This window comes from Oncorhynchus keta, chromosome 29, assembly GCF_023373465.1.
Source record: "Oncorhynchus keta strain PuntledgeMale-10-30-2019 chromosome 29, Oket_V2, whole genome shotgun sequence".
In the NCBI taxonomy this organism is placed as follows: domain Eukaryota; kingdom Metazoa; phylum Chordata; class Actinopteri; order Salmoniformes; family Salmonidae; genus Oncorhynchus; species Oncorhynchus keta.
Genome location: NC_068449.1, coordinates 48,162,538 through 48,176,647, shown reverse-complemented (window position 1 = coordinate 48,176,647; position 14,110 = coordinate 48,162,538). Strand labels below are relative to the sequence as shown.

The 14,110-nt window shown below is 42.2% G+C and overlaps 1 protein-coding gene across 5 annotated transcripts in view; it reads right to left on the bottom strand.

The window, feature by feature from the left end:
- LOC118361893 (zinc finger protein 79-like) overlaps positions 1 to 14,110 on the bottom strand; it is a 190,887-nt gene that overhangs the window by 17,045 nt on the left and 159,732 nt on the right. For 3 of the 5 annotated variants that reach the window (XM_052485252.1, XM_052485251.1, XM_035742170.2), the window contains one exon: positions 10,975 to 12,342. The exons of the other annotated variants lie outside the window; for them this stretch is intronic. In XM_052485252.1, the coding sequence (XP_052341212.1) occupies positions 11,281 to 12,342 (1,062 nt within the window). In that variant the 3' untranslated portion in view covers positions 10,975 to 11,280. Of the gene's footprint in view, positions 1 to 10,974; positions 12,343 to 14,110 lie in introns of those variants that run through there. 5 annotated transcript variants of the gene reach the window in all.

Here is a 14,110-nt window from a genome sequence, read left to right as displayed (position 1 = left end):
TTTTCGTAATAAACATGGTGAGTGAAAAATTAAATAGCAACTTTGTATGCGTTGTTTGTTGGCAACCTTGTTTACGAAGTTTTTGGAGCAGAGTCCTGTTGTAACGTTGCACAAATTATACCCACCCTCTGACAATCATTTTAAATGATTCATTTAATAAAACAAACTTTTCAATGTAGTTATGACGTGCGCCCCGTAAAGACTAGTAGCCAACCGGTAGGCTTCACGTGTAGCTTATGTTGGCCAATCAAACTGGCAAATAGGCTCAATGTGTCTCAAGTACGTGACAGTTCACTACTGCAATGTACAATGGAATAAAATTACGTAATTAAACGTTTTTGAAACGATTAGGAGTTGGCTACAACCAGCAACCAATGGGTAGACTGTTGTTTACAGAATGTTGAAGATAGCACCTCAATTAACCTACCTTGCCAAGCTGTCTAGGATACTCCAGGGAAGACAGGCAAATATGGGTGGTGTGTGTTCTTCACTGGTTGCCCTTTTCTTGTGGCAACAGGTCACAAATCTTGCTCCTGTGATGGCTCACTGGTATTTCACCCAGTAGATATGGGAGTTTATCAAAATTGGGTTTGTTTTTGAATTCTTTGTGGATCTGTGTATTCTGAGGGAAATATGTGTCTCTAATATGGTCATACGTTTGGTAGGAGGTTAGGAAGTGCTACTCAGTTTCCACCTCATTTTGTGAGCAGTGTACACATAGTCTGTCTCCTCTTGAGAGCCAGGCCTGCCTACAGCGACCCTTCTCAATAGCAAGGCTATGCTCACTGAGTCTGTACATAGTCAAAGCTTTCCTTAAGTTTGGGTCAGTCACAGTGGTCAGGTATTCTGGCACTGTGTACTCTCTGTTTAGGGCCAAATAACATTCTAGTTTGCTCTGTTTAAACAATACAAATCCTCTGTGTCAAGTAAATATATTTAAGTTTTCTCATGATTTGGTTGGGTTTAATTGTGTTCCTGTCCTGGGGCTCTGTGGGGTCTGTTTGTGAACAGAGCCCCAGGATCAGCTTGTTTAAGGGACTCTTCTCCAGGTTCATCTCTCTGTTGGTGATGGCTTTGTTATGCAAGGTTTGGGAATTGCTTCCTTTTAGGTGGTTGTAGGTGGTCTTTTCTGGATTTTGATCATCTCTCTCTCCCTCCATCTGCTCGCTACCATCTCACCGGCCCCTCCGCAGCTGCAAGAGAGAGCCAGCGTCTCTTCCTCATTCGGCAGTACTCCGGTTAAAACACAACTTAAAAAATGTCTGGATATCCGTCCAAAATTCATACTATTTGAATAGTGAAATTATTTCAAACCCCCATCTCTAACGGCTATAGGATGAGTCAACAACATTACTTGGGTATGGGTTAACATAGGGTTTCCCAAACTCGGCACGAATTGCTATTTGTACATGTAATGAATTTGCAAAACGTATGATATGTTAGGAATTCCAATTTGTTGTCGCTAATGTTAGCTAGGCTAGGGATCAGGAGTTTTGTTAAAGGGTGAAGGGTTAGCTAAGTAGTTGCAAAGTAGCTCAAAAGTAGTATGTCGTTGTCCGTGATGAGATTCGAACACCCAACCTTTGGGTTGCTAATGTTTGTTTTATACTCCAACCTGTTTTTAGCCATAAGTGACCTTCTGTCTTATGTAACATACCAAATTAACATACTATATTGAACAAAAAATAAGAACGCAACATGTAAAGTGTTGGTTTCATGAGCTAAAAGAAAAGATCCCTGAAATGTTCTATATGCACAAAAAGCTTTTTTCTCTAATACGTTGTGTAGAACTTTGTTTACATCCCTGTTAATGAGCATTTCTCCTTTGCCAAGACAATCCATCCACCTAACAGGTGTGGCATATCAAGAAGCTGATTAAACAGCATGATCATTTCACAGGTGCACCTTGTTCTGGGGACAATAAAAGGCTACTCTAAAATGTACAGTTTTGACACAAAACACTATGCCACAGATGTCTCAAGTTTTGAGGGAATGTGTAATTGGTATGCTGACTGCAGGAATGTCCACCAGAGCTGTTGCCAGAGAATTTAATGTTCATTTCTGTACGATAAGCCTCCTCCAATGTCGTTTTAGAGCATTTGGCAGTACGTCCAACTGGCCAAACAACCGCAGACCACATGCAACCACTGTTGCCCAGGACCTCCACATCCGACATATTCACCTGTGTGTCGTTTGAGATAAGACACCTGATGAAACTGAGGAGTATTTCTGTCTTTAATAAAGCCCTTTTGTGGGGATAACACTTTTTTTAACCTATATTATTAAGATAACAAAGACTATGGAGGATTTTACGCACTTGTAAACTTCTGATTGGCTTGTCCTTGTGCCACAGTGGGTGGGCCAGTCTCCCAAGTGGGTGGGCCTATGCGGTCCTGGGCCCACCCATGGCTGCGCCCCTGCCCAGTCATGTGAATCCATGGATTAGGACCTAATGAATTTATTTAAATTGACTGATTTCTTGATATGAACTGTAACTCATTGAAATTGTTGATTGTTGCGTTTACATTTTTGTTCAGTATAATTTGAGTGTCCCGGATTTATGTTTACTATGTTACGTCTAGTCTAAAGCTTTTAAATATTTTGGACAGTATTTTTGTCCTGCTTCTGTGAAAAGTTTGGACACATGTGCCATGCACATTGCATGAAAGGTGTCAGTGATTGTAGGAAGCCTGTTTCGGAACATCAAGTTATTTAAAATGACTGCTTGTTTTTTGTTTATAATTTCGTTAAAAAAAACATCTTCCACTTTCCCCTGTTGGACCAAACTGACAAATCACAGGAATTTTGATCGCTGTCCGTGGTTCTGAATCCGCTTGAAGGCTATATTAGCATGTTTATTTATTTACCTTTAATGTGGTAAGTCATTACTGGCCATATCAACGGCAATGGTAGGATATATATATATAGATAACAAAGACTATGGAGGATTTTACGCACATGCAAACTTTTCACAGGAGCTGGAAAAAGATCCCGTATAAAGAGAGAGGGGGAATGTCAACTCTCCTTTATACTGCTCATATATATATATATATATATATATATATATATATATGTATGTATGTATGTATGTGTGTGTGTGTGTATTCTCTTTATACGGGATCTTTTTCCAGCTCCTGTGAAAAGTTTGCATGTGCGTAAAATCCTCCATAGTCTTTGTTATCTTAATAATATATGCCCAAGGGGAGCAATTATGGTGCCTGTAACTATTTAGACAGCCTATTTAAAACAAGTTCCTGTTTCGTTTTATAAAAAATTGATTAGAATTATTCACTGTCTTTTCAGGACCATGCCAATCAAAAATGGCACATGTAGAAATGACCCGAATTGCGGGCTGCAGTTGCACACTTCTACAATTTATCTTCTTAAAATATAACATTAACCACACTGATAACATTAAAGTAGATAATAATGAATGACTTTATTCCATCTACATCACCTCAGTAATGTAAATATTCAACTGTATTTGTTCTAGCCTAGATTTTCTGCCTCTATAAAAACAGGTATTTACACAAGACTGTTTTAAATGGCAAGTTAACAAAGGGTAACCCCTTAACAGTTGTTGACTTCAGCCTGCCTTCTATAGAATCTATCAACTGGAACATGGACCCTGCGACAACACAGTCACTCCCTGGCCGGAGGAAAGGAAGGAGAGAGCAAGGACCGTGAGAGGCGGTTGGGAAAAATCGTTTTGAACGATCATCCAACACGGAATTCCAAGTCAGAAACTCAGGCATCTTTCTCGACCACTGACGTCGTGATTTGACCTCGTTGACCATCAGATGCAGGTACCATCAGTCACAAGTGCTAAACCAACTGATCTATTTTGTTATCAAAGCTCGAGTTTTGAAATATAATATGGTCTGATTAACAATATTGGCAGGCCAATCATATAGCTAATATGCTGTGATAATGTATTAGGCCCTACTGCCCAAACCTCATTCCTACAGAACTGTTTGTGTGAGGTTAATGTAAAACAAAAAATCTGAGCAGTAGATCTCAGCTTGCTTTTTGACTGCAAAAGTGATCTTGACTCAGAAAAGGTTGGTGACCACTGGTCTAATGCCTGGTGACTGGGTTCATAGAAAGCCTGGACCTGGGTCTAGCCTTCCTCAGTTACCTCATGGTTACCCCACCAATACAGACAGGGTCAGGATGGACGTTCACAACAAGAGGTACCTAGCCTATAACACAGCAGACAATCCCAACAACACCCAAACAATGGTTAGAGGATGAAGCTCAAAGACTAACCACCTGAGGGTGGTGGCTCCTGCTTCTACCTCCTCTGGTGTCATTGGGTCACAACATGGGGAGGCCGAGCATTACGACGGACGCCGACAAGCCGTACGCCTGCCCCACGTATAGAAAGCTCTTTAATGAAGCAAACTATGTGAAGAAGCACTGGACCATTCACACCAAGGACAAGCCCTTCAAGTGAAAACTATGTTACAAGAGCTTCTCCTTCCTGAGTAGCTTTATCAGACATACGAGTGTCCACAATGGGGAGAAATCTTAGCAGTGTGGCTTGAGATGTACACGGGATATCTGGGAAACATCCTTTAGCTGACATTATGGTTATGTGAAGTGTCTTTGAGTAAGAGTTTAATTAAGAGGGTAATTAACCACATACCCCTCATTAACCTGTTGCACCATCTGTTGTAACTTTAATGGGCTACAGAGTTACTGTTTACAGTTCATTAATTGAGCTGTATCTACAGATATTATTTACATATGTAATTGTATTAGAATTCGTGTGTTGGGGATTGAGAGAACTACATACAAATATCTGTTGTATTGGTTAGTATAGGATTACACTATTGACTGCAAGTTCCAGAATACCTTGCAACAGGCCAGAGAGAGAGAGAGAGAACTCGCCAGTTATGTACAAGTGATTATCCTGACTTTCGCTAGCAACTTTCTTTTATTGTTTTGTAGAATCTAAAGTTGTTAAATGTGACATGAACAAATGGTACTACTAAAATAAGTTTTCATTTCAAACCTGACATCCCAAGTCATTACTTTGAAGGTATTTATTCTATACCATCTGTCTGTCTGAATTACAACTATAGGAGCAAGATGGCACATTGCTAGCCGAGTCAGTGTCTGTTCTCTCTAGCCGCATAAGGACACCTCCCTGTCCACGCAGACCAACTCTACGCATCGCCCTGATCTCAGCTAGTCTGTTGTCATGGAGACTAAATTCAGTTGTTCATTTGTGTTCGACTGTTTGTTTCTGGTTGTTTCTGGTTGTGGTTGGCCTCCAGCCAACCACCTGCAGGAAGAGTTTACAAAATAGACTCTACAAACATGGCAGAGAAAACTTAACGTTATGACTAACTACTGTTCACTGAAGGAGGGAAATGAGGTGCATCATACTACGGGGAGTCGGTTGAAGGATCTACAATCACGCCTGGGAAGGCCAATGAAATCCGTGCCTACCTGGAAGCCCTGCCTTCCACAGATGATAACCGTGAGACTCAGATTCATTACTTCAATTTAATAATGCTTTTCACCAAGCCCTGGAATGGGCGGCACGGGGCCAAACAGGTGTTCTACCTCATTTCGCTCCTTCAGGGAACAATAGTTATAGTCTTGACGCTACGTTTCCTTTCAATCAGTCAACTTTGGTACAACATACTGTGGGGAAATATAATCACGCCCAAAGCCACCCCAACGGACACTAAATGAAATGGCCCAAGACAGACCACCCAGACCTGACCACGCTAGATGGGGCAGTCCAGATGCAGCACACAGAGTGTCCTGCCTGGTTACTTCCCCTGTCACAGCCGTAAGCACACTGTGGGCTACACTGGGAGCTGTGACATCCAAGCAATAAAATATCACGTGTTTGGAGATGCCCAACTCACCACAGCACAAATATCTCCTATAGTCAACCCGTTAAACAATGCCAAGTGATTGCATACACCGCTAGGTAAACCTAGCCCCTTGTGCTGCTATATGCCCGGGGGGGGGGAAAAGCAGGTCATATAACCAGATATATCCCTGGACCGTTCAATGTATGTGCGTAAAGCTCTCAGGGGACACAGGGCACGTAACCGCTGTTGCTATTCAGAAGCAAAAGGAGGATGTGAAAAGAGAAATAGCTAAAAAAAAACTGTAGGACATAGCCATGACTTTTGGGGCAAAGGTCACATTTGGACGCAATATCACCTTAGAGTTCCCCAAGGCGAACTGAGTACAGGGAGGGTGTACAGATAACACGTGGAAGTCCCCAACACATTCAGCCGAAGCCATGAGCAGGGAGGTGTTTTAGGAGAGGATCTTCAGAACCATCAACTCCAAAGGCTCAAAGGGGGGCAGCACACAGTGCCTCCAAAACCAGCGCCAAGTCCCATATGGGCAAATGGGTTTAGAAACCGGTCTGAGACGATGTACACCTTTTCAGGAACCTCACAATCAGGGGGTGGGCCCCCGGTGAGGCTCTGTCAATTCCCACGACACACTGAGATAGCAGCCATGTACATATTTATTGTGGAGAATGCCTGTTTCTGCTCAAAAATCTCCAGTAGGAACATAAGGATGTCCCTCACAGAGCACTGAAAAGGAACAAGTCCTTTATCTTGGTACCAGAGATCAAACACTTGCCACTTATACTATATAGACCTCTTGTGGAAGGTAGCAGACTGAATGGATTAATAACATTCAGCAGTAAACCTCTAGCCATCAGATTGGCCCTCTCAGGGGAAAGGCCCATAGGAACCAAATCTCCAGCCATGCGTGCCTGGTACAACAGGTCCCTCCCGGCACACCTTCTCCAATGTGGGCTGAATCAGAACCACTGGCAGAAACATTTAAAGGAGGGTCCGAGTTCACTGGTGTGCCAGAGGGTCCGTTCCCAATTGGGGGAATGGGGTCACTCATTGTGAAAAATAGTCGACACTGCGCTTTTTCTCACGATGTGTAAAGATCTACGTCTGCCCTGTAGTCTCCACTCATGCCGTGACCACCTTGCGGGACAACACCTGGCGCATGAGAACTCCTTGCGACAGTAGCCGGGGATCCCTCCACTGGGCCAGTGCCTGAAGGCATGTCGGGGACACCTGAAATGACCAGTTTAGGTGGTGTTGTGACTTTTGGCTAATTAATATTCAAGATAATTTACTGATTTAATTAATTGATCAGGTTTATTTGATGAATTTGGTTATCTAAATAATCTAAGAGGGGCACCATTAAGTTTTGGATATAGAGACACCGTTTAATTAACTAATCATTTGTCAATTTACTATATTCTCATTCTCAACAGTTGTCGAGCTCTGAAACCTCAAGAACCAAATTGCTTAAAAATTAACTCAATGTCACAAATAAGTCAAGGTTTTATTTGCTAGACTAAATGAATTGGAAAATTAGGTAGTTAAAGACACAATGTAAGACAGGGTACAATGGGGTACAACAGTTATTGAGGTGAGAAGCCCCACAGGTCAATATGAAATAGGTTTCCGTACTCAACTCAAACAAATACAACAGGACATTCACAGGACTTTTGAGAATGGCATGATCTTACTCATTGAAGGAGAAAATGTCGACATAGGCTTTCGCAACTGTGAAACTCTAGAGCTCCCCAACCAGGAATAGACATGATCTTGGCTGCCGATTAGCATCTGATGTGGACAGTCCTGGTATAGTATTGACCATGGGTTTGTAAATTAGACCTGCTGTCTTACAACACCCAATGACTTCCACCACTTTAAACATACATAGCACCACTTTCAGAGGAAATGAATAATGCAATGGGGTAATTTACTTGTATGTTGCCTGCCCAGTAGGATTCCGTTAGGATAGGATGAAGCCGGGACAGAGACGAAAAAGGCGTGTTGTCCAAGACTCTTTCTCCCTCTCAGTTCTCAGTCCAGGAAATGAAAGTCTATGAGAGCTCTTCTGTGCAGTGAATTCTTCCTCTGCTGCCAGCTGGGATGGATAGCGAACTCGGTCAGTTAGTCTCAAATGCAAATAGTGCATTCCTGCAATCACCCGCAGCAAGAGCGACATCGTTGATATACAGAGAAAAGAGTCGGCCCGAGAGTTGAACCCTGTGGTATCCCCATAGACTGCCAGAGGTCCGGACAACAGGCCCTCTGATTTGACACACTGAACTCTATTTGAGAAGTAGTTGGTGAATCAGGTTGACATATTGTTCATCAGGTGCAATGAAGAGATTAAAAATACTGATGGCTGAACCTACCAGCACAGCAAAAAGTCAGGTAAACAACCTCCAACCGCCAAAAGGACCAACAACATGTACAACGGCTAAAGTAAGTAAATATCATTTTACTCAACATTCTGGCTTGTAGACAACTGCATCTTTTGTAGGGTGACTTCAGTCAGACCGAAAAAGCCATGCAGTAACCATGGTAAGACAAGGTAGCTTCCAGCTTTAATTAAGCTAACTTTCCTTGCTAGCTTACAGCTGAATTTACTACCCTAGTTCTTTGTTTGTGATAATATGCAAACCATAATGCAAAATATGCTGATTTCAAAGACTATTGTCACCAAAAACGTTATTAATTCACTTCGTCTCCCTCGCCACCCCAAAAAAATTAACTTGTCTTCCTTCCTTTGCCTCCCATCTGGTTTCCATTCGATTCCATAGCAACAAACGCAGATTCTAGCCACATTCTGCCTACGAATGACATTAATTTCGTAGACAGTGCACGCTATTATACAAGAAGAGATTGTTTCTTCTATGCAAATGTTGTTAATCAGTACAAGAAAATAATATTCTCTTAGTACTTGCCAATAAAGTAAGTCCTAAATGGAAAGGAAAACAAGCTCAATTACTCAATGCATGCATACACTCCAATTGAATAATATGCATTCACCTGTATAGTGAATAGATCTAGGCTACATCTTGATTTACCCAGTGTATCAATACAGATTTTCCATTCAAATAAAGGATGACCATTATGTTGTTTTCTAGTTAGATTGGTAAAAAAAAAAGTACATTTGAATATAATATTTCAAATAGAATGATATTGAACTCAAAAGATGCCCAACGATTGAACAGAGCAGTATCTGAGTTGATCTGACTGGATCAAGTGCCATTCTGTGACTGGCAAATACGCCTTTTTTGTGGTATCAAGTATCGTGATACTAAACCTGGTATCGATGTCGAAGTCAAAATTCTGGTATCGTGACAACACTGAATGACATAATGACAAACTGAAAACATGTTTTTTGAAATTTTAGCACATTTATTGAAAATGAAATACAGAAATATGTCATTTACATAAGTATTCACATCCCTGAGTCAATACATGTTACAGCAATTACAGCTGAGTCTTTCTGAGTAAGTCTCTCAGAGCTTTACACACCTGGACTGTACAATACTTCCATATTATTCTTTTAAAATGTATTCAAGCTCTGTCAAGTTGGTTGTTGATCATTAAACAATGGATGGGACTAATCCTGGAAGCTGTTTAAATCTGCATTCCAGGTTTTAGTTACCACCGGCTAAAACTATGACGTTGAAATGCCTATCTACTCTGTTCCATCTCACTGCGCAATCCACTGTCTCAACAGCCCAGCCAGACAATTTATCTCCACTGTACAAAGAAATGTCAAAAGAAAACAGGTCAAACGAAATGCAGCTAGTTTTCAGTCTTTCCAGCTTCAGTTTGAAGTGATTGTGTTAGCTGTGTTGTTAGCTAGCTCCTCTGAACAAGTGTCCTCATGAGAGCACATTTTCTATGCCAGGTGAAATCGCGCATCATTTAGCTCATTGTTATGGATGTATCCAAATAAATGTCACTAATAGACAGCTTATGTAAATGCAGCTACTTTGTTGTTATTCTGCCTGCATTGTTTGACGTGACTAAGTTAGCCATAGTTGGATAGCTAGCAAGCAAGGGATAAGAACATTGAAAATATGAAGAGTGGTAGGTACTCAGTGATGTGTTGTTGGATTTGCCCCAAACATAACGCTTTGTATTGAGGACATAAAGTTAAAAAAAATGCCAATTTTTTTTGCTGTTTTAATTTAGTCCCTAATTGCAAACAGGATGCATGTTTTGGAATATGTTGTATTCTGTACATTTCTTCTTTTTACTCTATCATTTAGGTTAGTTTTGTGGAGTAACTACAATGTTGTTGATCCATCCTCAATTCTCCAATCACAGCCATTAAAATATAACTGTATTAAAGTCACCATTGGCCTCATGTTGAAATCCCTGAGCGGTTTCCTTCCTCTCCGGCAACTGAGTTAGGAAGGACGCATGTATCTTTGCAGTACCTGGGTGTATTGATACACCATCCAAACTGTAATTAATAACTTCACCATGCTCAAAGCAATATTCAATGTTTTTTGTTGTTGACCTATCTACCAATAGGCGCCCTTCTTTGCAAGGCATTGGAAAACCTCCCAGGTTTTTGTGGTTGAATCTGTGTTTGAAGTTCACTGCTCAACTGAGCGACCTTACAGATAATTGTACTGGGTACAGAGAAGAGGTATTCATTCAAAAACCATGTTAAACACTATTATTGCGCACAGAGTGAGCATGCAACTTACATGACTTGTTAAGCAAAGTTTTACTCCTGAATGTATTTAGGCTTGCCATAAGAAAGGGGTTGAATACTTATTTCAGCTTTTCACTTTTAATTCATTTGTAAAAATGTCTAAACTTAATTCCACTTTGACATTATGGAGTATTGTGTGTCGGCCAGTGACACAATCTCAATTTAATCCATTTTAAATTCAGTCTAACACAACAAATGTGGAAAAAGTGAAGGGGTGAGAACACTTTCTGACGGCATTGTACGTCTCAACAAAAACTCTGCATGAACTTGATAAACTGCCTTCATTTTCTCATTAAAAGTGTAGTTGAATGGAAGTAATGAAATAGGAATTTGTGACCATCATATAGCCTATACACACTAAATAACAGAATATTTAGGCTTATATATAATATATATATATATATATATATATATATATATATATACACACCTTCATACCTGGCTGGATGCAGTAATCTACCCAGGAATATTCAACACTGAAATATGTTACTCTCGTTATTCCAAATGCATCTGTGAATCTTTTCTAATAACAATAATGAAAATTAATCTTTGACTTTAATGCAGGGTTTGATCTAAACGTCAGAAGCTATCTTGTGGAATGGTTACTTTCTATGTTGTAGAGTGAATGTTTTTTAAGCTGGTGTATCCTGAGGTAGCTCTTCTCTGAGAATCTCTTCCCACAGTGCATACAGGCCAACAACCTTTCTCTCGTGTGGACCTTCAGGTGCATCTTCAGCGGGTTCTGGTGGGAGAACCGCTTCTCACTCTACTGGCAGCTGTAGAGTTCTCCCCTGTGTGGACCCTCTGGTGCCTCTTCAGGCTGTACGAGTGGGAGAAGCGCATCTGACACTGGGTACAGCTGAAGGGTTTCACCCCTGTGTGGACCCTCTGGTGAGTCTTTACGTTCTGGAGGCAGCTGAAGCCTTTGTTACAGGACATGCAGATGAACCGTTTCTCTTTACTACTGCCTGATGTTGCTCCCCCTTCCTGAGCCTGGGCCCTTTGGTCCTTTGAGTTCAATACTTGATAGAAAAGGATGCGGCCGTGTGAATCTGAAGGCCCCATCGACGTGGACACTGTGTCGTGATCCCTGAGCGTGTGTAAAGGGGAGTGGGTCGCAACATTTGGCTTAGTCTCTAAACTTTCCCTGTAATCTAAGACATCTCTACCTTGTGAGTGTCCAAGTCCAAAGTGAGTCTTGTCTGCATTCAGTGTCAGAGGAACGTCGCCCTCCATTTTCACAGTCACTTCATCTATGACTATAACCTCCCCTTTCTTATCTAGGCACCCTTCAGAGTATACACTACTACTATACCGGTTCCAGTCCCCTTTAGACAGATCAGTCTGTGTCTCTAAACCCAAGGGCATGATGCCAGGGTCCATCTCTGTTGTGTATGAGCAAGGCAGATCATCAACACCAGTGTCTAACGTGTCACAACAGGAATGAACCATCCTCTGGCTCTGGTGAAATACCGGTAAGTATTCCGAGCCAGGAGCAGGAGGACAGACCAGTCGCTCCAGTCTCTCTGGGTCTGATCCGTGGTCAGATCCTGGGTGTAAGAGCCTGTGTTTTACAGTCTCTGTGTTGGTCTCTGACTTGAGGAATGCGTTCGGCGTTCCACTGAACTCCGTCATGCTACGTCGGGTACTGGGCGGCGCTGGGGCGGAGGTGGTGGGGACCTCTGTGGCTACATGGGGAGCTCCAGTCTGGATGTCTCTGCTGTGTCGTTGGTCCTCCTCTCCTCCAGTCCTCTCCAGCTTGACCCCAGGACCTGCAGCATCTGCATCTGCAGACTGACATAAGAAGAGAAGAGGTTATTACCGGCACATGAGACTAATTGGATAACAATGTCGTAGGGAAGTCTCTCAAGCTATACTTTCTTCCGTTTGGTATATCGGCATCGAACATGTCACCCTCCCTAGGAAAGGGGGTAACCTTGATAATTTATTGTTAAAATGAGAGGCTGCCTGGATCTTTAATTTAAAGGTCCTTGCTCCCTTTCACCCTAACATAAGAGTTTGATCTGAAACCATTCTTGTGATTGTGTTTTTGCCATCCATTATAAATAATGTTTGTAAGCCTATGTCGCCAGATTATACTACGTGGTCAAAAGTATGTGAACACCTCTTCAAATGAGTGATTTGGCTATTTCAGCCACACCCGTAGCTGACAGGTGTATACAATCAAGCACACAGCCATGCAATCTTTATAGGCAAACATTGGAAGTAGAATGGCCCGTACAGAAGAGCTCAGTGACTTTCAATGTGGCACCGTCATAGGATACCACCTTTCCAATAAGTCAGTTCATTAAATTTCTGCCCTCCTTGAGCTGCAGCGGTCAACTGTGAGTGCTGTTATTGTGAAGTGGAAACCTCTAGGAGCAATAACGGCTCAGCCGCAAAGTGGTAAGCCACAGAAGCTCACAGAACTGGACCGCCGAGTGCTGAAGCGCGTAATAATCGTCTGTCCTTGGTTGCAACACTCACTACCAAGTTCCAAACTGCTTCTGGAAGCAGCGTCGGCACAAGAACTGTTTGTCGGGAGCTTCATTAAATGGGTTTCCATGGCTGATTAGCCGCACACAAGCCTAGATCACAATGCCAAGTGTCGGCTGGAGTGGTGTAAAGCTCACCACCATTGGACTCTGGAGTGATGAATCACGCTTCACCATCTGGCAGTCCAATGGACGAATCCGGGTTTGGCGGATGCCAGCAGAACGCTACCTGCCCGAATGCATAGTGCCAACTGTAAAGGTTCGTGGAGGAGTAATAATGGTCTGGGGCTGTTTATCATGGTTCGGGCTAGGTCCCTTAGTTCCGGTGAAGGGAAATCTTAATGCTACAGCATACAATGTGATATTCTAGATGATTCTACACTTCCAACTTTGTGGCAACAGTTTGGGGAAGGCCCTTTTCTGATTAAGCATGAAAATGCCCCAGTGCACAAAGTGTGGTCCATACAGAAATGGTTTGTCGAGATTGGTGTGGAAGAACTTGACTGGCATGCACAGAGCCCTGACCTCAACCCCATCTTACACCTTTGAGATTAACTAGAACGCCGAGCTGCGAGCCAGGCCTAATCACCCAACATCAGTGCCCGACCTCACTAATGCTCTTGTGCTGCGGGGACTTGCTTCCATTAAGCCAATGTTCCAACATCTAATGGAAAGCCTTCCCAGAAGAGTGGACGCTCTTATAGCAGAAAAGGGGGGACCAACTCCATATTAATGCCCATGATTTTGGAATGAGATGTTCGACAAGCAGGTGTCCACATAGATATACACTACATGTAATCCATTCGTGCTTTTCATATAATTCACGTACCCATAGCAATAGTAAACATTAGGCCATAGCAATGGTACAAAAATAAACAGACATGGACACTCCCAAGGCAGGTGCATGTCTAATGGTGCTTAAGTAATACAAACTTATGCTCCTAATGCACGTCTAATGTACCTCACTGGACTAGGTAATGGCTTCCCTTAGCCTAATGACCTAGACACATATAGAGTGCACTTATTCTGCTTACTACTATAAGATGTATAATGTGCACACATGTACT